The following is a 23311-nucleotide window of genomic DNA, read 5'->3' as shown; positions in this document are numbered from 1 at the left end:
TAAATCCCCAGAAAATCTTTTTATGAAGTTATGGTTCAAACAGTTAAATCCTCCTCTTTTTCTCAGGGGTACATGTTAATCAATAAATTAAATTCCAAGTCTGCCTTGGTCATGCAGAAAACTGTAGTGGCTCAAGAGAAAAATAAACCAAAAGAAAAGCAAAGGAGGAAAATATATAGTTATGTTAAAGAAGAATGGTGTGTTAAATTAAGGACATGAGCTCCATACATATGGACCATATAACAGGAAGAGAGAGAATTTGCTTGATAGAAAACATCTCTGATGTCTGATATTTATATACAGTATTTCATGTTAGGGTTACAGGAGTGTAATCCAGAGGTGCTCCGGTTGTTTCGTTTGTGTGTGACCTTAACTGCCCTCATGACAGACACACTGCTGAATGTCTTCTTGGCCATCGCTGTGGATAATCTGGCCAACGCACAGGAACTGACAAAGGTTTGCACAGTTTTTTTTTTATCTTGTATTTGAGTGTTTACCAGTAAAATAATAGGTTTTTGTTTTAGTGTGGTGTTAAATGTGTAGCCATTTAAGTATGGGATGTGTGTTGTAGACTACCCTGTGGAGTTTTCTAATACACAAAGTTTCTGTCTAGTTTCAGTAATACTCACCAAAACGCATTCTGTATCTTTAAGGTCTAACGAAACGTCTTGGTGTGTTGACACCACCTGACAAACAGTGGAATAATGTGACACCATCGGCAGGACTTTGTGCAGTGTCACCTACGAACGACACAGCGATCCAGTTGTAAAAACTACATAGTACTACTCAATAAATCCACAGGGTACCTCTTCTGAAAAGAGGAGAATTAGAAGAACTTTTAAAGAGACTGAAATACCGTGACTTTTAGGCCCTAGAATGAGTCATGTTTCCAAAACCCTAGAGCCTACATATCCCATAGTGCAACTCGATAGACTCATTCTGACAAAGGCTCTGACATCCTTCAACAACCCCTGTTTTCTTAAGGCAAATTATCACCATGGTTATTTTATTACACATTAATAAAAAGCTACATGACAAGTAAAACATTAACATTATATATTCTTTCTCTCTCTATAAGGATGAAGAAGAGGAAGAGGAGTTCTTCAACCAGAGATATGCCAGAGGCAGAGATGGCTTGATCTCTGAGTAAGTAATTGGCTGACAGTTTACAGATTCATTATTTTTGAGATGAGATAGCCAGAGTGTTCACAGCCCTTAAGTAAATTTTAGTGTTCAAGTGTGGAGGTGGGCCTCGGATCAGCTCTGCTCTCAAGCAAACAGAAAATTTGAATTGGACTGAAAAATTGTCACAGCTCATTTCTTTTTGCAGAAGATGCTAAGACTAAGACTTACTTAGGATGTGGATGCTGTGGGGAAATTAGTGGTGGTGCTACGTCTGTTATTAGAGAGAAGAGGTTTAGCCAATACAATCAATTGATTATACTGTACACTCTGAGAGCCAAGTTCTTGGTGTTTACTAACAGTATATTCCTCAGTTCCTTCATTTGCATGGTGAATGCAAAGAAAGAACGAAAGGCATGTGTGAGGCACTGATGACACAATATTGAATGTGTATTGAATGTGCTTGATTGAAAAGCATGACCCCTCACAGATTGATTCACCAGCTGCACTAAGACGCCTCCTGTTACCGTGTCGGCCCTGTGATTGGTTGTTAATGAATTTCCTGCTCCTCTCAGTGACTAGTGGCTTCCCCACAGGTCCAATGAATCCAGTGAGTCAGGAGGAGCAGGGCAGGAGGCGTTTTTTCAGAGGTTATTGGGAACAGTGGGAAGTCTCGGTGTGTCACTCTGCTGGGAGGAGGCACACTTTCGAGTGTGTGAGATTTTGTTCTACTACTGGGTATGACTCGTCTGATTAGCATCACCACTGGAGCTGTTGTTGGGGGGGCAAAAAGTACCATAAGGGCCCGGAGTGACTAACCTGGCCTGTTACAGGAATGTGCGCATTATTTTGCATGTTTTGCAACAAAGTGAGTGTAATTATTTTACCATCATATTCTTACAGAGCAGTGGATGTGTTGTTGCTGCTCCATAGGTAGCCCTTTTATTTAAAAACAACTTGCAGAAACTTGCTTGTACACATTGCTCTTTTATCTTTTTTTTCACTGAGTTTTATTAAAATGGAGAGCAGTGGTTAAAGTAGTGGATACCAAACTGTTACACATGTAACACGTACTTCCTGTTTGCCCGCTGTCACCTGTGCATTCACAGGATAATAGACACAAAATCTCACACTATAGCTACAGAGAAAATTATACTGTGGCTATTGAAATGACCAAATGTTTAAGTTTTGTATGTCTAAGGTTCCTCCACAAACACCGGGGTAAATCAATGAAAAAGGGGCTTTCAAAGAAACTCCTGCTCCCATTTGATTATATCATTTCCATAAGATGGGCGACTGACTGCGATGAATTTCCTGTTTCAAGCTGTTCAAGTTTCTGCAAGTTGATTTTTATGCAGTAATAGCTGCCTGCAGGCTCCCTAACATCCCATAGGTGCTGTTTACAGTAAAGTAAAACAGGTAACTGCGTAGACTCCTTACTCTCTACTCTGACTCTCTAGTCGTGACACTGAATGTATCATTTGTCTGTTAACATATTTGAGTGTTAGTCTTGTTTGTGTTGCAGTTATCAAGATGCTGATATTAATGTGCATTACAGTGTTTTACTGGCCCCATCATGTTGTCTTGTTTTATGCCTGTTATGTGGCACTGACCAAAATGTTGTGTTCAAGGACACTGCGTAAAAATTAACTAGATATATTTGCAATTCATGGCATTGAAATTGAACTCTTCCTTATTGCGTTTCTGCAAGATAAAGCACTGATTCCAGACCAGTTTAAATCAGTATTTTGCATCCTCTCTATACCTTTTGCTCTGTGTCACAACAAATGTTCAGTCTATGTTGTAAAACACTAATGTCTTGTTTTCAAATAATCACTCATTGATTACATGGACAACAAAAGAATCTGAATACCAGTAAGTATGATTGTATGCATCTCTGTCACACAGAATTCCTCTCTTGAGTTTTTCCTACTCCGATTATTTTCTAGATTTTACACTGTTTCTACTTTAATCCTGCACCTTCCCTTTTATTGTTCTTGTGGGTTTTGTTTTTCTCTTTTCCTTTTTATCTGTCCGTACCTCTCAGGTATTTTAATTTTTTTTTAAGTTTTTGGATGTATTTGTACTTTTTTTAGCTTGAAGCATTTTGCACATTTTTCATGGGAATTTTTTTTTCTGTTACTAAGCAAGTAACATTATAAAATTCACAGAAAAGGTCTGACCTTTTCTCTTTTATTTTATTTGTCTGAATATTCTTTGACATACCTGGTATGCTACATGAACTCTAGTCTTGATGTTTCTTGTCAATTAGTTTTTAACCTGTTGCTGCCTCATAGTGATATGAAGTATGTTGTGCTCCTTAGCGGGAGAAGAAGACCCTACCTATACAGGAAACGGGCAATCCACAGAGGTCGTCCAACCTTCCCAGAGGAACCTGAGGGCGCAACAGTTGCTGCAGACGAGCAGCCTCTCAATGGCTCCAACGCCTTCTCCAACCGCCGTGAGAGGAGGAGAAAAGTCAACATGTCAGTGTGGGAGCAGAGAGCCAACCAGTTACGCAAACGTCGCCAGATGGCGAGCAGAGAGGCGCTGTGTAGCAACCCTACGGAGGACACAGCGGAAACTCCAACTAATGCCGTCCTTTCCCCAGGGCTCAGTCCAGCTCACCTGCCTGAGTCTCCCATGTCTGTTGGGATGCCCCTTCCCGAACCCCCCATGTCCATCTCCATCCCTATCCCCGAGCCTCCGACGGCTGAGCCTCTGGTAAACCTGAGTGAGGACAAAACAGGAGGGGCTAACCATCGTAACGCAGGCGGAGGCAGGCACAGGATCGCCCGCAAGTTCAGGCCCAGTCAGGGGCCAGAAGAAGGGGCCCGGCACAGACGTCACCGACACCGCGATGCTCGCGCCGAGGCCAAGAGTCTGGACTGTGCACACACACCACACGAGGTGCCAATGGTGAGACGGTCGATGAGCCAAGAGAGGAAGATAGAAGAGAGGGATGAGAGAGAGGGAGAAGGAGAGGGAGGATCAGCCCAAGATGACTGTGGAACCTGCATCGTAAACCCATATGCAGAAGTCGGAGAAGAGTGTAGAAGGTAAGGCTCAAGTATTTATCTGTGGAGAGCCTTTAAAAGACTCATGAACTATTCATACCGTCATATTTTATCAGATAAAGCTCAGTTTGATTTGAAATGTTTTTGGATATTTTCCCCATGAGAGAGACACATTTACACATTTGTAAGCTCTGGTTTGCTGGTCTCAAAACATTACTCCCAACATTTCCATTGGGGACAAAATCCACATTTTGTATGAAATTAGTAACAAGAACATGATTGAAATTAGACAATTTCAACAGAAACCTAATCATAAACCAGTAAATTGTAGTGAAGCTGTTGAAATTAAATGTGAAGTGAAGTGTAACTAATAAACTGACCAGTGAGTGTGACTTTTGTGCTATAAAGTCTATGAATTTGGAAGACACTCTGTTGTTTGGTCCAGCTCAGACGGCTGAAGGCTTATTTTAGCTTTAGTCGAACTTATTGATGCATATTTGCACTGAATAAAGAGTGGGATGGACATAAGAATCAAATACAGCAGCGTCAAATCTTTAAATGTAGACACCAGCATGTGAGTACTGTTTTAAAACAGACTGTAAACAAAAAAAAAACAGACCAAATATATACAGCCATGCCAGACACAAAATAACCACAATAAGATACAAAATGGCCACAGAAGGGCACGAAACGACCATAAAGAGACTCAAAACCCCCATTAAAAAATGGACAACAGCTACAAAGAGACACAAAATGACCACAGAGGGACGCTAAATGACCAAACATTTTGTTCCTCTTCCAGTCTGCGTCTATGCATTTGCTAATTAGCACTAAATGTAAGTGGAGCAGAGGCTGATTGGAACATACTGTAATTAGTTCTGCAGGTATTTGGTCATAAACTAAAGCGTGTGTTGAAAGACACTGCAGGCGTTCACTGGTGTTGTTACAATTCAGTTCGACACAGTGTAGTAGATCTGTTGTGAGGTGAGATATTTTCTTTCCCGTTTTAGAGCCGACATTCCTGATCCTCCTCAATGTGAGCAGCTGCTTGACGGTACCTGGGCAGAGCAGGGTGAAGGCGGCCAGAACATCCCTGTGGAGCCGGCCTTGGAGGCCACCGAGTACACCGTGAGCGCCATGGAAGCTGAGAACTGCCCGGTCCCCATCAGACGTGACAAGTCCAACCTGGAGGGAAGCGTGGCCATCGATATGTCTGCACAGCCGCTGCTGGAGCTCAAACCCATGACAGGTAGCTCTGTGACCACTTCCCGCTGCAGTCACACTCCTTCACAGTGCATCACCAAGTGGGATTTAGTGTCAGTATCGCTGTGTATCACAGTGTGTAGGTGTTCCTGACACATGACTGCCACACTTGGCTTTGTCTTTTCTTTTTCTTTTTTTTGATCCATCTATTGTACTGTACTATTCTTTACTGTGTCATGACAGTCCACATACAGCTAAAACAGATTTTCTTTTCTTTTCCTTTCTTATTTTTGGACCTCTGTCTGGTGTTTAGTGAACAGTAAAGAGTTGGAGGCATACCAGTCCGAGCTGAGAGAGAACGACGAGGACTCAGAGGAGGAGGAAGATGAAGAGGAGGAGGAGGAGGAGGAACCTCCGATTCCTCCCAAACCGGTTGCTCCAGACAGCATGTTCATCTTCAAGGCGTCCAACCCGTAAGCCACCAAATCACTTCAAGATTATCAAAAGCATTGCAGTGCTTTTTTTTTTTGCTTTTTGCTCTTTTTATTTTTTTGATTAACCTTTATTTATACAGGTAAAATCTCACTGAGACCCAGGGTTTCATTTACAAGAGAGACCTGTTCCGGGTGGGCAGCAGCAAAACACAGAGTTACAGACTAACTGAACATACAAGAGACAAAACACAAAACACAAACATTAAGATAATTAATGCAAACTACAAAAGTGCGAAAAGAAGAATAAAACTAGTTAAGCACACGTGCAGACCCCCACAGATTGTCTCACCAGCCTTCCTACAAGTAATTTGAAGTCCCCGAGAGGAATAAAGCTGGACTGCTTCAGCTTCTGCTGGAGCATGTTCCAGGTTGCAGGCGCAGCGTAGGAAAACGCCTTTTTGCCAAGTTCGGTACGGACTGAGGGGATGGCAAACGTGATGTAGTCTAGGGACCGGAGGCTACGATCAGACTGTTTCTGTGTCATATATGTGGACAAATAGGAGGGGAGCAGTCCGATGATGGACTTATAGATAAAAAATACCAGTGAGTGGTTCTGTGCATGGAAAGTGTGTGATGACCAGTTTGTGAGAGAGTACAATGTACAGTGATGTGAGGGGTTTACAACCCGTTATGAATCTCAAGGCTCCGTGATATGCAGCATCCAGCAGATGTAGGGAGAGAGCAGAGGCATTCATACAGTATATACAACATCACCATAATCCAGGAGTGGCAAGAAAGTGGTCGCAACAATACGTTTCCTGGCATTAAAAGAAAGACAGGCTCTATTTCTGAAGAAAAACCCCAACTTTAACTTCAGTTTCCTCAGTAATTGGTCAACATGACATCTAAAAGAAAGGCTATCATCCTCTGTGATGCCTAGGTATTAATAAGTGGCCACAGACTCAATATGGGTACCCTGAGCAGACATATTACAGGGTAGAGCAGCAGGCACCTTCTTTTTATTTGAAAAGAACATAAACGTAGTTTTACCTGCATTTAGAACTAGCCTGAGATGAGACAATTGCGCCTGAACGGTGTCAAATGCAGACTGCAGATCTTTAAACACCTGGGCAACAGAATATGCACAACAATCGACGACGGTGTCATCAGCATAAAGATGTACGGATGCATTAATATTTTGGCCTACCTCATTCATATACGTAGATAGTAAAGAGAGAGGGTCCTAAGAGTGAACCTTGCGGCACACCTTTTTTAGTGTTTAGGAACCCGGAGCAAAGACCATCGGACTGCACACACTGCTTACGGTTGGAGAAGTAGTTTGAAAACCAGCTAACAGCAAGGTCTGACAGTCGCTGACATAAAATACTGTGGTCGACACACAAAAAGGCTTTGGCACCTTTTTGTGTGTAGTCATCCATCAAGCAACAATTCATATCCTCTCCTGCACTTGATCCACAGTATCAGAAGGATCTGCCACTACGTGGTCACTCTGCGCTACTTCGAGATGACCATCCTCCTTGTGATCGTGGCGAGCAGCATTGCGCTGGCTGCTGAGGACCCTGTGTGCACCAGCTCAGACAGAAACAAGGTGAGATCCAAATACATCTCTTCTTATGTGTTTATGGTTTGACTTGTTTTCACAGTTTGAGGATAAAAGAAGCAGCAGTGCATCGTACCTGAGCTGGACTGTTGAAGAACAGGCCTTGGTGGACTGAAAGCCACAGTGTACAGATACAGAAGCAGTTGTATGAAGAATTTAGAAAAGAATACTTGAGAGCGGAGTTAAAAATCCTGCATATTTTATCACCTACGCACTCCTGGGCAATCTCTGAGTGAAGTGGGTGTGAATGTCTGATTGTCAGTTACAAATTTGTTAAAACCTCTCCAGCACCTCCATCGCCACTGAGTTAGACGTCATAAAGGTGTGAAGGTCAACCATCCTTTGAAGCACAGTCACACTTAGAGGAAGCAGCCGGCATTCACACGCACTTGATTGACAACACTGACAATAATGTGTTCAATGTTGTTCCAGAGCAGCAGACGTCAAGTAACCTGGAAACATCATCTGGTGAAGTTGATGCATAATCGATCCTGTACAGACATTTATCCAGAGATTTCACTCAAGTCTGTAAAAAATTACTGAGAACATACATGAATTTACTCGATGTAAAAAAAATATCGTTCATGAGGTTTTAGCTCAATGCAAGCTCTCTCAGGTTTGATCTCTAGTTGACATAACACTTTGTCAGCAACAATGTGTCGTGACACATTTGGTCTCACGCACATGCAAGGTGAGAATCTGCAGCTTAGTCTGGGAAATAGCTGTGCAGTTTGTTTTTCACAACTCAGTATCACAGAAAGTGTCGAGAGTAACCACATAAACACACACGCGAGTAAAATCTGAACTTTATTTTCCTCACACATGACTGAGAGATGATGGACGATGCATTGTTTATTTTCTTTTTTTCTTTTTTTTTGGATGGCTCTTTTTCTACTTTCCTTCTACTAACGGCATCATTCACATGGCCACTTACAGTATCTCGGCAAACTTAGAATATATATATAACAGAAACCCTGTGTCACAAACTGGGTTGTGGAGTTTTAAAGATAATTCTGAATTCGAGAAAAATTGTTGGAAATATAGGATTCAGTGTTTTTGGAGCAGCCTCAGGACTAAAAGTCGAGGGCTTTTATTTTTATTTTGACCATTGTTTTCCCAGAATCTCCCATGTGAGTCCTAAATCTCCGGAGTCCCTCTTTAAGGTATTTTTCGGTGTACGGGACTCTTGACAAAACCAAAAACATATTCGCAAGTCCTGAATGATTCAACGTTAAACCGGCTCCTTCATGCAGCGTTTTTACATATTTCCATGATATTTTTCCATCCCATTTGTGATGGTTACCTACATCTACTCACTGATTCATCCTCCAAAGTCTTGTTTAAAAGGAAGTGAGAAGAATGCTAACTGGGAGGTAACAAGGTCATTGGCTGTGGTTGACTGGGTGGACTGAGGTGTTTTTAGAGTTTCATGTACTCCTTCAGAGCTGTACTACTATCTGTGTCTGCTGTGCTCCAAATCCCATACCACACACTGATCAGCAGGTTTTGGTTGTTTAATGTGTTCACAGTAAAAACTTGAATTTGTGTTTTCCTATGTTTGTAAAAAAAAAAAAAAAAATGCAGGTCCTCCGATACTTCGATTATGTCTTCACTGGCGTGTTCACCTTTGAAATGATCATTAAGGTAAGGGACTGAAACGTGTTTTCTTCACCTGTGAAACGTCAGTCACGCTTTTCGTAAGGTTTTGCCGCGTGTGTGTATATAACGTGTTGACTCTGCGTGTCTGTGTGGGTTTGTGTCTGTCCTCCAGATGATAGACCAGGGGCTCATTCTGCACGACGGCTCTTACTTCCGGGACATGTGGAACATGCTGGACTTCATTGTGGTGGTGGGAGCTCTGATTGCCTTTGCTCTAACGTGAGTCACTATCTAGTGCTGCCTGCCGATGACTAGTGACTGACTCACTGCAGCAAATCATTTTCTGAGCATACAGTATTGTTATAAACAACCTTCCCTCAAACACAGAGCGAATGCAGTCTGCTTCATTGACAAAGGGGGCAGCTGAAAAACTGCAAATATGGTGGCATTCATGGCCCTGGTACAGGAAATGATGGATTCCTACGTATCTTGGGGATTATAACTCATGGGTGGGGTGTGGGATGACTGATGATCTGCAGTATTTTATTTTTTTCTTTCTGATGCCTCTCCCAGTTTGAGTGTTAAAAAGATAACTTACTCAACTTTTTGTGCCCTTTGTTGTACTGTAGAATTTCACTGTATATGTATCTGTTGTGAATATGGCTGTGATCTTCTGCGCTTATCTCTATTTATGCCTCAATTTTTTCTCTGTTGTTCCTGTGGATTGTGTCACTGTTGGGGCTACCAGGAATGTGATGGGGTAAAAATTTCAGTCACAATAAATGTAAACGTCTCACGTACACTTCTCGTATATTATCATGTATTATCATGTGTCTGATCCTTTTTTCTTTTTTTTTTGGTTTGTTTTTTAAGTTCACATGATTTGTCGTTGTTGTTGTTGTAGTTGTTGTTGTTGTTGTGTCTTCCAAATCTCATCAAACTGCAGAGCCTGACGGGTCTCTCTAGTCTTTGATACTATGTTTACTCTCAAAGGTCATTTGTGCCCTCTAATTATTCATTTGATCCCTAAATTATTAATCTACACATGCACAGCAATTAACTGAGAACAAAGTGTCTCAGTTCAAGCTTGGGTTTCCCACAAGGACAAGGACAAATATGCTGAATAAGGTGTTGTTATGACCTATATGGAATAAACTTTTATGTCAGCACTACACTAAAACACAGCTGCTATAGTGAAATTTTAAAAAAAATGATACCAGAATTTGACTCTTGACACCTGCAGGGCTCTCTGTGTTTCATTGTGTTGTTTTTTATTTTTTTATTTTTTTTATTTTGGATGTGCACTTATGTGGACATTTTACTGTTTTTCATTTTCACCATTGTAAATGTGTCTTTGCTCTGTGTCCTTGTGCATTAGCTAATGAGTACAGCTATTTCCCTGATTACTGTATGTCACTGTTAACAGGAACAACAAAGGCAGAGACATCAAGACAATAAAGTCGCTCCGAGTTTTGAGAGTTTTGCGACCTCTTAAAACCATAAAGAGACTCCCTAAACTCAAGGTATGATGGTAAACGGCTGAAAACACTCTCCGGTGGTTTGGTGTTATTTTTACAGATCTCTGACAGATTTGATCTGCTGTGTCGTCCCTCTCGTGCCTCTTCCCCTACAGGCCGTCTTTGACTGTGTGGTCACCTCTCTGAAGAACGTCTTCAACATCCTCATCGTCTACCAGCTCTTCATGTTCATCTTTGCCGTCATAGCCGTGCAGCTCTTCAAGGGGAAGTTCTTCTATTGCACCGACAGCTCCATGAATTCAGAGAAAGAATGCCAGTAAGTGGATATTTCTGAACCACAAAATGACTATAACCCCTATCACAGTCCTGAAACAAATAACTGACAATAGACTCAACAGACGACAGCATGAAGGCAGGGTTATGTTTACAAGTAAAAGATTTAATATATTCCTGTTCATTAAAAGTGCTGGTTTAATCAGTGACTGAAATGAAACAATTGTCTGTGGGCTGCTCTGCTCCCTACAGAGGCTACTACATTGACTACAGCAGAGACAAAAAGGAGGTGAAGAGGAGAGAGTGGAGGAGACACGAGTTTCACTACGACAACGTCTGCTGGGCCCTGCTCACACTTTTCACCGTTTCTACTGGAGAGGGATGGCCTCAGTAAGTCTAAAAACATTATATACACAACTAATGGGCTCCAAGCTTAGTCTTGTTCAGCTGAAAATGGCTTCAGACAGAGCAAGCAAACAGTAGATTTAAGTGTCTTTTCTACCGCTAGGGTCCTGCAGCACTCCACCGATGTAACAGAGGAGAACATGGGGCCGAGTCGAGGGAATCGAATGGAGATGTCTGTTTTCTACGTGGTTTACTTTGTGGTCTTCCCGTTCTTCTTTGTCAACATCTTCGTTGCTCTGATCATCATCACCTTCCAGGAGCAGGGTGACAAGATGATTCAGGAGTGCAGTCTGGAAAAGAACGAGGTGTGGAGCAGTGAAACACACACACACACACACACACGTAGATACATTCACACATATTACGGAGCTAGGGACTTCTGCGGCTTCTGTGTCGTCTGATTTGTTCAATTTCTCTCCTTCAGAGGGCTTGCATCGACTTTGCCATCAGTGCCAAGCCCATGACCCGCTACATGCCCCAGAACAGACAAACCTTTCAGTACAGGCTGTGGCACTTTGTGGCGTCGCCGTCTTTCGAGTACACGGTGATGATGATGATCGCCCTCAACACCGTGGTCCTCATGATGAAGGTAAAACACTCACACAAGCATAATCCACTCTGCAGCAGAGGGACAGTCGGACCTTGTGTTTAATACATTCACATGTTACATTGCTACCGTTTGAGACAAACTGTTTTCTTCTGCATGTGGTGATGTAATTCAAGGAGAACTATGGCTTACCACAAATTCAGTTTTATTTTCAGAACTCTGATCATCAGAAAACCATGTTATTATTATGTAACAATAACATTGTTGTTGTTACATAATATCACACAGACTAAGCCACACAATTTATTGAAACAGACAACAGTTGGATCTTTGTGAGGTCAAAATACTTAAAAATGGCCTGAGCTGTTGACCATCGCTCACACACTGTATATCTATGTTAAAAGTACATTAAAAAAAAAAGTCAGTGCATGGTTTCAGCTGTTTTCATTGTTGTTGATTTTCAACAGCCTCACACTTACATGTGAGGTGCATATAATTACACCCCATCAATGATGTGGGAACATGACAATATCACTGAAAAGTCTCAATAACAGTTAGATACAGTTCACAGACTGATATCCTAGTTGACCTTTGACCTTAGTTCATTCGTTTTACTGTGCACTGAGGGTTTACAAGCAACATTCGGGGTGCATTCACTGTAGGTTTGATTTCCACAGAAAGAGGTTTAGGTAATTTGGTTAAATTGTTAGTTTTTAAGCCCTACAGTCCTAGATGTCAGCACTTTACTGTGTCAGGAGTTTTATTAGTGCCAGTGGAAGTTCAAGTCAAAGCTACTAAAATAAACTAAAGTTCAAAATAAATTGCAGCTTCCTTCAAGAACAGACAAGTGTTTGGGTTTTTGAAGAAACCACTTCGTGCCAGTGTCGAGACGTGACTGTCAAAGACAAAACTTTTCACAGCGCTCATGTTCATTTATAGTTTGTCCTCGAGGTTTGATTGACGCCCGACTTGACAGCAAAGACCACGCTTTTCCAAACAATTATGTTTTTTTTTTTTCCAGAAGCGTTCCCGCTCAATACTGCCGCACCACAATAACTCAACAAAAATATACAGTATATAAGAGCAATGATTGACTACCAGTCTCAAAGCTCTGCAAGAATATTCTCATATTAAAATGAATGAAACAGCTTTGTGGATGAAAAGGAAAATGGTCAGTACATGTACAATGAGTATAATAATACATTTGATGTATTATTATTGTATGATGACAAAGTGGAGGTATTTATATGTTTTGCCAAATGTAGCTGTTCAACCCAAGGTGATTTAGTATCATGTTAAATTATTACTTAATTAATTCTGTATGTACAGTAAATAAGTGTTTTTTCCTTCAGTACCACTCAGCTCCGACAGCGTACGATACAGTCCTGAAACACCTGAACACAGCGTTCACGGTCCTCTTCTCCTTGGAGTGTGTACTCAAGATTTTGGCATTTGGTCTTGTGGTGAGTATCATTATAATAAAAGTGACTCAAACAGGACTAATTCAGATTCTGGATTATCTAGATTAACTATCATCCCGATTAACTAATCTAGAATTTGTCTATGTTTAGTCATATCGTAAACAACATTTTTCTTTCCCACAGAACTACTTTCGAGACACTTGGAATATTTTTGACTTCATCACTGTTCTTGGCAGCATCACAGAGATAATTGTGGATTTACAGGTGAGATTCTGCCAAGACAATATTAGTTTTCACAGTGTTGTGACCCTAAAAGAAGAGGCTGTTTGAATGCAGCGTTCTTTTGTTCCAAGTTTCCTCGAGTGTTGTGATCCCTGCCTCCAGACAAAACTTAAGTCATGTTGTGTTGAATTTCGCCATCTGTGTTTTTACATCTTCCCTCTCCCCCTTCTGTCTGACACTCTCCCCCTCTGTTTTGCGTCACCCTTTCTCCAACCGTCTTGTGCCGGCCATCCCAGTCGGTGAACACCAACATCAACATGAGTTTCCTGAAGCTTTTCCGCGCAGCCAGGTTGATCAAGCTGCTGAGGCAGGGTTACACCATACGCATCCTGCTGTGGACCTTTGTACAATCGTTTAAGGTCAGACATATTATAGTCTATTTTCCTCTATTTTTTTCAGAAGAGCAAATTGCAGTCCTTGTCTCTTACAGCTGAGTTTTAACCACCTGTCTTTGTTGTCTCTTCTGCCACCAGGCTCTACCTTATGTCTGCCTTCTCATCGCTATGCTTTTCTTCATATACGCCATAATTGGAATGCAGGTATCCTTTCACCAATCACAACGTTGATCTTCATCATGTCACAAATGACATCACAGACTGTTATTAGTTGTTCCTTTAGTCCTCTAAAACACACAGTTATGCACATGGATTCTGAAAAAGACTAAAATAAGTGACAAAAGAGTTTTAGAGATTTAAAAAGCAGATAATGAATGTTAAGTGGATTTCTGTTTGATGTAGCATTTGTATTGAAATTAATGTTTATATTATGTTTTATTTGGCTACCATGCTTTTCAGATGGATATTGATTTTATGAAATTATTAGGATGATTAGCATTGGATAAATGAAAAAAAAGAAGGTACTTTTACTGAAGCAGCCTGTTCTCTGCAGGTGTTTGGAAACATCAAGCTGAACGATGAGAGTCACATTAATCAACACAACAACTTTAAGACATTTTTCAGCGCACTGATGCTTCTGTTCAGGTGGGCTTGTCAAAAATATTGTCACAGCCTTAACAAGATTTAAGTTAATGTTCAGATGAATTTAAATGAATATTCTTTTTTTTTTGTTAAGTTGATATTTATTTGATTGTTGCCTGTGTTTAAACCATCAGGAGTGCAACAGGAGAGTCCTGGCAGGAGATCATGCTCTCCTGTCTAGCAGGTCAGGAGTGTGAACCGGACCCCTCCATCGCCCCCTTCACCACCTCTCCAGACCATGAGGGAGGCTGTGGGACCGACTTTGCTTATTGCTACTTTGTCTCGTTCATCTTCTTCAGCTCGTTCCTGGTCAGAGTCGTGGTTTTTCTGCTCCGACACCTCTCTTTTCCGTCTCGCACGCTGCTTTCCTCCTCAAATCTTCTGTCGATGTTTCTCCTCAGATGCTGAATCTGTTTGTGGCTGTGATCATGGACAACTTTGAGTACCTGACACGAGACTCTTCAATCCTCGGTCCCCATCACTTGGACGAGTTTGTCCGCATTTGGGGGGAGTACGATCGTCTGGCATGGTGAGAACTGACCTTATTACTGCATCTTTTATATTTACGGTTTTAATTTGTTTCAGGCTGAACTGATCAACAGTCATGTTCTACCTGTATCCAGCAGAGGGCAGCCAAAGGATGTGAAATGTTAAATACCTTCAGGTTTCAGTGCTTTGAGCAGACAGTGGTTCATTATGAATGATTATTATAAATCATGATATATTTAAATGCCATGTTTCAAATGCCAAACAAAGGAGTAACTCTTTTCACTGACCTCTCCACCCTGTGTCTCGATTTCCTCCTGAAGTGGTCGTATCCACTACACGGCCATGTACGAGATGTTAACGCACATGTCGCCACCCCTGGGCCTGGGTAAAAAATGTCCTGCTAAGATCGCCTATAAGGTACTGAAAACATGATCGCTTTCTTCCAAACATAGACGGGATAGACGAACTCAAGTGCTATCTATGCCATTTAAATCCATTATTTACTGTGTACAACAAATAAGAATATATATTTGAGGTAAGACACCGACAGACCTGAGGGTAAAAAAAACTGAAGGATACAGTTGAATTTAAAATGTTCTCATGTTTGAAGGTAAAGAGAGATTATTGCTATTTATTAACAATCAGCCAATGGGGATCATAGTTCAGATCAGAGTTTAAATTTAAAACCCAATCTGCACAAACTGTGTATTCAAGTGTGTCCAGTCACATTTGAGATGTTGTTCAATGTAAGGAAATAAAAAGACGTCACAAATATGTCTGATATTCATGTGACTTATTAATGTTCGAGTTTTTAAAGCATTGTAAACATTTATGGGATATACTTTGAGAAGGGCTATATATGATCTTTCTCAAGAGATCAAGAGAATAGATAATTCATGAATGAATCTCCTTTTGTCTTCGTGTCTCCACCCCTCGTCTACGTCAGAGGTTGGTGCTGATGAACATGCCTGTGGACGAGGACATGACCGTCCACTTCACCTCCACCCTGATGTCGCTCATCCGGACAGCCTTGGAGATCAAAATAGCTCGAGGTCAGGCTCATTAATAAGCATGTCAGTGTGGCATTCAGGACTGAAACTAATTGTTACCTTTATGATCATTCATCTGCAAATTACTTCTTTGACAGCTGGTTATTTGTCTGGTCTATTAAATGTCCAGCGAATTTCCCCCAAGGCACAACATGATCTTTAAGTTGACTTATTTTAACACATTTTACAACAACTAATCAAAATACCATCTTCTGAATGTAAATATCTGCTGGTGAACAGGTGGTGAAGACCGCGTGGCTCTGGACACTGAACTGCAGAAAGAGATCAGTATTATTTGGCCTTATCTGCCCCAAAAAACCTTGGACCTACTGGTACCTATCAACAAAGGTCTGGCTCTAACTATGGAGGAAATACTCAGCGTGACACTGAGAGACCAGCAGTAACAGTTAATGTAGTGTGTCTGCCCTCACAGATACGGACATGACTGTGGGGAAGATCTACGCTTCGATGATGATAATGGACTACTTCAAACAGAACAAAGCCAAGAAGCTCAGACAACAGCTTGAAGCTCAGGTCAGCCTTTTATAAACTTCCTTACAACCTCTTTCTGATGTAATTAGATTTTTTTTTTTTTTATTATTAAAAATTTTCACCCGGTTCAACAATTAGATTTTCAAAGAAATGTTTTAATAACCTCACAGTGCCGTTTTTCTCTCTGATTTCAGAAGAGTAACTTGATGTTCAAGCGTCTGGATGCCTCCACCCTGCCGGAGGACATTCTCTCCAACACCCAGCCTCTGCCTATGATGGCCCACAGTGCCGGTTCGGCCCTGTGAGTCTGCAAAATGTCTCCAAAGCTGTGTCCCCTTTGTGTGTAACTGACTGTGTTTGTGTTTGCTCACTGTTTCTGTCTGTCCCGACACAGCACCAGAGGAGGCTTTGTGGCTTTGAGCCCCATCTCGCCCCAGGAGCTGTTTCTGCAGCCCATAAGCTCCGACGCCGATGCAAATCAACAGCAGAACCCGGTAAGAAAGAGGAACAGCATGGGTATACGACGTTTTAGAGCAGTGGTTCCCAACAGTTTTTATTTACAACCCTATTCGAAAAAAAGCATTGTCAACTTGTAATACCTTTTAACAAGTAGTACGGATGTCCTAACCGTCTTACCACAGCAAATCCACACTTATTGACACTTTATTTTATGTATTTATACAAAATATCACATCAAAGAAAGAGATGAAAGTTATGGGTTATTCTCTTGTTTTTAGATTTAAATTGCTTTACTGATTTTAGAGTATTAAAATCAAATCTTACCTTTGCCGCTGTAATATTAAACTGAAATGAATAAAAATGTGAAATTCCTTATTGAAGATCCCTTTCCAGATCAGGAAGCATTAGAAATTTGAGCAGGGCATCTCTTTAACTGAGCTCAGTGATTTTCTGACAAGAAATGATAGCAATAGTGATTTTAAAATTTCTAGGCCCCTTTCGGCCCCTGGGCTTATGCTCAGTGGTCCATCAGTTCACACAGTCAGTTACACAAAGATGCAGAAGAGTTTTTCCTTTATGTCTTTGATTTAGGTATATGTATGAATATTTATGGTTTATGTCTTATCTGATGTTGGGAACCACTGACTTACATCACTGATTTTCACTGAAAATTTACCAACTGCACCATCAATTAAAGTATTTAACTAAAAAAACAGTTTGAACATGTTTCAGCTGGCAACACCGCTGTGACTTGCAGAGCACGGCATCGCTCACTCTCTGTGTTCCTGTCTTGGTTATGTTTTAGTCGCGTGGAGGTCGGACGAGCAGGGGCAGACTGTCAAACTGCTGATGTTTTGCTGTGCATACTGTCTGGTTTTACTGGTTTACACTGCCTGCTAGATGAATGATACAAAATTAGTCTGAAAAACCCCACATGTTAGTGTGCAGAGGAATGCGTTCGGCCCCTGGACAGATGCTGTCCTGCTCTGTTTGTGTAGCAAGTAGATCTGAATATGCATGACTACATGTCCTTCCAAGCTGAAATCTGGATCCCATCTCTTCCTGTAAACCGTTTTGTTTATTGTCTGTTCTCACTCTCCTTCTTCACTCGTCCCTCCTCTTACACAACCTCACTCTGTTCCCTCTTCCCCCAAAGTCAGTTTTCCTGTTGCTAGTTGTCGATCTGTCCATTTTTTTGGCTGGAATGGCTTCTCACTGGATGGCGATGGCGATGGCTATCATAGATGAGCCTCAGTGATTGAATGGCTTGTCTGGCCTCCTCTCACCTGAACTGGACCTCTGTGTGTAGAGGCAGTCCTGGCGGGGACGAGCCTGATCGGTGCTCTGTCTCTCCTTGCCCTCCTCTCTTGTTTCTGTACTCACCTAGGTGGGCGAGTGCAGTAGGGGGATTGAGTCCCCACTGGAGCTTCCGCTAGGGAGGGGCCTGTGTGTGCGGGCCTCTTCCATGCCCCGTCTGGCTGTAGATTCGCAGGTACACACATCTTCCCTGACATGGAATGACTGGATCTCGAGGACTTCGGGGGCTGCATGGGCTCTAACGCCAAAGTGCCTCGATCCTTACGTGCACGAGATGCCGAAGAAGTTAAAATCAGTAGAGTTTTGGTTGTGTCCTTTTGCTCCTCTGGGAGTCTGATTAAGGCTCAGTGTATTGTTAGAACGGGATGTGATGATCCTTGAATGCCGAATCGCCCTCTTACATCAGTCTCTCTGACCTGCAGAATAAAGGAAAGACAAAAATATACTGAGTAAAGCATGAAAAAGAATTGCCAAACACACTGGGCCATTTATTTCTGTATAAAAGGATCTCAGTGTTATTGGAGTATGTGTAATGTTTCTTTTGTGTATGTACCCTGTGTTTGCATGTCTGTCTGCGTTTGCCTGTGTGTTTTCACATCCAAGCAGATAGAGGTTGCGAGCGGCTCCATGAAGCGTTCAGTGTCCACTGTCGCCGACCAGCGGGTGAACGGTCTTTGGCAGGAGGAGAAAAGCCCAGAGCGAGTGTATCGACCTCGTCACAAAAGCTACAAAGCTGCCGGTAACTTCGAGTTTCAGTGCGCATACGCCACTGATTAAAACTTTACACACAAACTCTTCACTACTGCTTTAATTCTGCGATTTTGTGTCGCCCACCAGTATCCCGGTCTGAGCACAGGGAGCGCAGCGACAGGGAGCGCGGCCGGTCTAAGGAGCGCTGTCACCTCCTTTCTCCAGACGCGTCTCGTTGCAACTCAGAGGAAAGAAGCCTGCAGCCCTCGCGATCCTCCAGCGTAGAGAGAGAACACCCCCAAGACAAACAGGTAGGTCCTAAAAACTCACGATGAAGCTGCAAATTTTCCCTTCCATGTGGCCTTTTCTCACGCATCCGTCACCCTGTTCAAATGTTCACATGTGAATGTTGCTGTTGTTCCGCACCGGCCATTAAAAAGCCTCCTTTATACTGCATTGGAGAGGAAGAAATGAGACACATTTGCATTCGCTCTGCCGCCAATTACAGACTATTGCAATATAGTAAATGTACATAAACTCACATTATGTGTGAATTGTGTTCTGCTGTTATGCGTCACATCAGACAAAACCTTCTGTAAGTTAAGTTTTTAACCACAATTTGTATGGATCACATTAAAATGGAAAACAGATCCCACTGAAAGTTTATATATACGTATATCAACATTTTCTTCAGCTTTTAAATTGATAGTTTAAAGTCTGTTGGGCATAGTTGAATTAAAGGGAGTGGCTGTGCAGCACTGGGACTCTGTTATTCTGTGTCTATTTTTCTTGATTTATTTGTACAGGCCTTATCTTGCCTGTGGCTCTGCAAAAGCACATTCTTATGAACACAACTCAAAAACGATCAGTAGTAGAGATTGTACTTACCCACAGGCAGTCCTTGTGTCGTAGATGATCTGATTAGATTTTGCTGCATAGATTTGCATATTAAAGAGTTAAGGAACAGATTCTTTTGAACCTTCTCAGTCACGATAACAAGGTCCCAGAGCGGTGACTACACTGTTCGTTGTCATGGAGATCACAGCAGGACACGATGTGACCCGAGCGCCTCTTGTTCTTAATTCTTATCTTCAGGGCAACAGCTCGGACAGCCCAGTGCCGTCCACCTCAGAGTCCAGCACCCCCAGCGGCCGACGACCATCATCGCAAACCCCCACCCGCTCCCACCCTCACATCTCCTACTCCCCGCTCGTGTGTCGCACACAGGCCTCTGTCGGCGAAGACGAAGACGAGCAGGGCAGCCCAGAGACCGTAAGACGGGGCAAACCCACCTGGGCGGCCAAAGAGGAGGTCGGAGGAGAGAGGCGGAGCGAGGCGCACGAACACCCATCCCCACCTCGACGCTACCCCTCCGAGCCGTTCCTGGCCTCCCAGGAGGACGACCACAGCCCAGACCCCTCCGGCCCCATGGAGACGTTGACCTTTGAGGCGGCCGTGGCCTGCAGCCTGGGACGCGCAAACACAATCAGCTCGGCCCGCCCGCGCTTGCGGACTGGCTGGCAGGTCCCCAACGGACACTTCAGGAAGCGTCTGGCGCAGACGACCTCAGTGGCGGGCTGCGACGCCCTCAGCGACACAGAGGAGGACGACAGGTGCTAGGGACAGGAGGCACAGCATGAAAAAGAGGTGTTAGAGGAGGACACTGGACGAGAGTGTACAGAGTGAAGGTCAATGTGACTCTTTTTGCATCAGTGCTGTGAGGCCGCGAGCCCTCCGGATGTTTGGTAAAATATGAACCCAAAACGATGAAGAACAATACTTCCTGAAACTGTAGTTGCCAATTCACACAGAACACTGACAATAATAAGGTCTATTTCCTGACTTGTACTTGATGATAGAGAGTAATAATACACCTCAAATAGTTGTGGGATGCAGAAAATACATGAAGTGAATGGATTAAATTATGTCATTTGTGTCAGTATAAGGTATTTTCATTTCTGAAGATGTTTCTAAATGATTCAGTGTTACTCTAAACGGTATTTATCTGTGGGGTGTGTGAATATGTAACTACTTTTTCTTTAAATTAATTGTTTTGTAAATACATTGTGAACATCACACCATTGCCATTTATTAGGCCAGATCAATACAACAAGCCATCATGAAGAGGCGATCTGATCCTTTACCAGACAATGTGGATACTAATATGTAACACTCAATAATGCTGGATTTTTTTACAGTGTGAATGAATGTGCACGGGAAAAACTGCCTGATTTTCCCCAACATTTTTCTTTTTGGTATTGAACATAATAGGTTATGACATATGAATACAGTTATAGAATAACATAGAAAAGATGCGTATTTGTTACCCCCCCACTCACCATGCCTCCACCAAAACTCAAGCCTTTACAAATTCCTAATTATCTTTCCAAACAAGTCTGTTACAGTTATTTTTACCAGTCTACACCCTGTAAATGAGAGCTCTCCAACACTTATATTTAACATTTGATTTTAATAGGAAAAACAAATGATCGTTCATCTATTTTCACCTTTTTTTTTCTTTCTTGTGAATAATGTATGAACCATTACAGACGATGACTGTAGAAATACTGTAGACACACCATGACACATTTTGCTTCACAGATTAACATTACTCTATTACTTACTAATAATGTACAGAGAAATAATGCTGTTTGTAACATTTAGAGAAGAAGATAATAAAGAGTATGAGCTGACGAGCTTTAAAGGTAAAGGAAACTTTGAAACCGTTCATTTTAAGGTTTGTGTATTTGTTTTATTTGCCCGAAGAAGGCAAATTCTGTGAAACTCACTTAACCAAAAACATGGAGATTTGTATCATAAATACCTGGAATGCAAAGACTTTGTGGGTTTTTATGTGTACAATAGTTGTATATACAAATAAAGGTGTCCTCAAATTGCCAATGTTATTTGATGTCATTATTTGTTGTTGTTGAAGACTTTAAAAGTGTGATAAAACATAAAATAGTTTGAAATTTAAGAATTAAGAATTGTAAAACCAGATTAATTGCATTTGGAAATTTTCTTTTTCTGCATTTATAACCTTAATCTTATTTATTATGTGAGACAGTGAAGATATGACGGGGAAATGAGAAGAGAGAATGGGGGACAAAGGCAGTAAAGGATCATGCCAGTCGGGAGTTGAACTACACTTGCCTTCGCCCTCTGGATGTGTATTTGGAGAGCAACGCAGCAAAACCCAAAGTATCTGGTGACATGAGATTACAAGATCACAGGAGAACTGTAACATGATGTGACAAAAGTCATTTATTAAGTGAGATCAGCGTGTGAGTCATTCTATAGGGGTAAATGTCATGTCCATGGGCTGTGTTCATCAATTTTACTCAAAATTCACTTCAAGTAATGATCAATTACAGATGTTAAACGCATTTGCTGTAAGCAATAGCAGAGTATTTCAGCTTTCATGACTGACCTTGTTCCGTATCACAGGTTTGAAGCAAGACACAACGAGTCAAAACATTATTTGTGTTAAAGAAAAGGTATATAACCCGAACAGACTGGCCATTCAGTACAGTGACCTGATATCAACTACTGTGTTTTGTTTATTATCATACTAAGTATCATTAGGAAGTGTAATGTAGCTAAGAATATGGTGGAGCTGAAAGCTCATCACATGCAACTGTACAGCTCAGTAGACTACCACTGATGGCTTTTGATTGGGAGGCTGGGGGTTCAAATCCCACACAGAGGCCCGTCTGGCCACCCAGCTGACAGAGGAGGAGCAGATCCGCAGAGCTCAGCACATCGGCCTCGTCCAGCACCTCCCTCAGGGTGTTTATGATGGAGGGCAAGACGGCTCCGAGAAGAAGATCAGAGAGTGAGCAGTTTTGTGTAAACGCATGTGATGTCTGCACAGAGGGAGGTTGCAATCGCGCTGAACCATTAAGTTATTTCAGACAGCTTTTTGAAATATACCTCAACCTCAGCGTTCATATTGTGACATAGCCTACACTACTCAGAAAGTTAGGGATATTCCACTTTCGGGTGAAATTTATGGAAAATGTGAAAAGTTCATGCTACAGTTATATTATATCATGAAAGTAGGGCATTTAAGAAGGAATGGTAATTTCTTCATCTCAAACAATAGAAAGCTAAAAATGTCACAACAAAAAAAGTCAATGATACTTGTCATGTGACCAAAGGACGTCCACTTCTCTGTGACTCTTCAAGTCTCTCTGTGTCTCTGTTCAACCTGCTGATGACACCTTGTGACACTCTGAGAGGCCTGTTTAAATACAAACTGTCATTGAAGCAGAACATTTAGTGGTCCACTCATGGATCAGACACTTGTGATTTTTTTTTTTTTTTTTTTGTATATTTTAGGGGGCTTTTTCGCTTTTAATAGACAGGAGACAGGAAATGGGAGGCAGAGAGGGGGGGAATGACATGCAGAATATGCCCGATGCGGGATTCAAGGA

The 23311-nt window shown here is 41.9% G+C and overlaps 1 protein-coding gene across 5 annotated transcripts in view; it reads left to right on the top strand.

Moving 5' to 3' along the window:
• Positions 1–21772, top strand: part of cacna1eb (calcium channel, voltage-dependent, R type, alpha 1E subunit b) — a 57702-nt gene extending 35930 nt beyond the window's left edge. For 2 of the 5 annotated variants that reach the window (XM_085805561.1, XM_085805557.1), the window contains 30 exons: positions 389–456; positions 1079–1146; positions 3447–4181; positions 5150–5388; positions 5656–5815; positions 7256–7385; positions 8982–9041; positions 9169–9275; positions 10423–10519; positions 10630–10790; positions 11000–11137; positions 11256–11457; positions 11577–11741; positions 13052–13162; positions 13304–13384; positions 13639–13761; positions 13876–13941; positions 14291–14382; positions 14514–14688; positions 14781–14908; positions 15189–15285; positions 15815–15920; positions 16158–16265; positions 16351–16451; positions 16604–16710; positions 16804–16903; positions 18256–18360; positions 18789–18924; positions 19023–19186; positions 19971–21772. In XM_085805561.1, coding sequence (XP_085661687.1) covers positions 389–456; positions 1079–1146; positions 3447–4181; positions 5150–5388; positions 5656–5815; positions 7256–7385; positions 8982–9041; positions 9169–9275; positions 10423–10519; positions 10630–10790; positions 11000–11137; positions 11256–11457; positions 11577–11741; positions 13052–13162; positions 13304–13384; positions 13639–13761; positions 13876–13941; positions 14291–14382; positions 14514–14688; positions 14781–14908; positions 15189–15285; positions 15815–15920; positions 16158–16265; positions 16351–16451; positions 16604–16710; positions 16804–16903; positions 18256–18360; positions 18789–18924; positions 19023–19186; positions 19971–20495 — 4655 coding nt within the window. In that variant the 3' untranslated portion in view covers positions 20496–21772. The remainder of the gene's footprint in view (positions 1–388; positions 457–1078; positions 1147–3446; positions 4182–5149; positions 5389–5655; positions 5816–7255; positions 7386–8981; positions 9042–9168; positions 9276–10422; positions 10520–10629; positions 10791–10999; positions 11138–11255; positions 11458–11576; positions 11742–13051; positions 13163–13303; positions 13385–13638; positions 13762–13875; positions 13942–14290; positions 14383–14513; positions 14689–14780; positions 14909–15188; positions 15286–15814; positions 15921–16157; positions 16266–16350; positions 16452–16603; positions 16711–16803; positions 16904–18255; positions 18361–18788; positions 18925–19022; positions 19187–19970) is intronic. The other 3 variants (XM_085805558.1, XM_085805560.1, XM_085805559.1) reach the window with 3 other exon arrangements.
• The last annotated feature ends 1539 nt before the right edge of the window (positions 21773–23311 follow it).

The sequence above is a fragment of the Trachurus japonicus genome, chromosome 17 (genome assembly GCF_045865225.1).
Source record: "Trachurus japonicus isolate A0001 chromosome 17, Traja_1.0".
Lineage (NCBI taxonomy): Eukaryota > Metazoa > Chordata > Actinopteri > Carangiformes > Carangidae > Trachurus > Trachurus japonicus.
The sequence above is the reverse complement of the archived record's forward strand: the minus strand, read 5'-3'. Positions and strand labels throughout refer to the sequence as shown.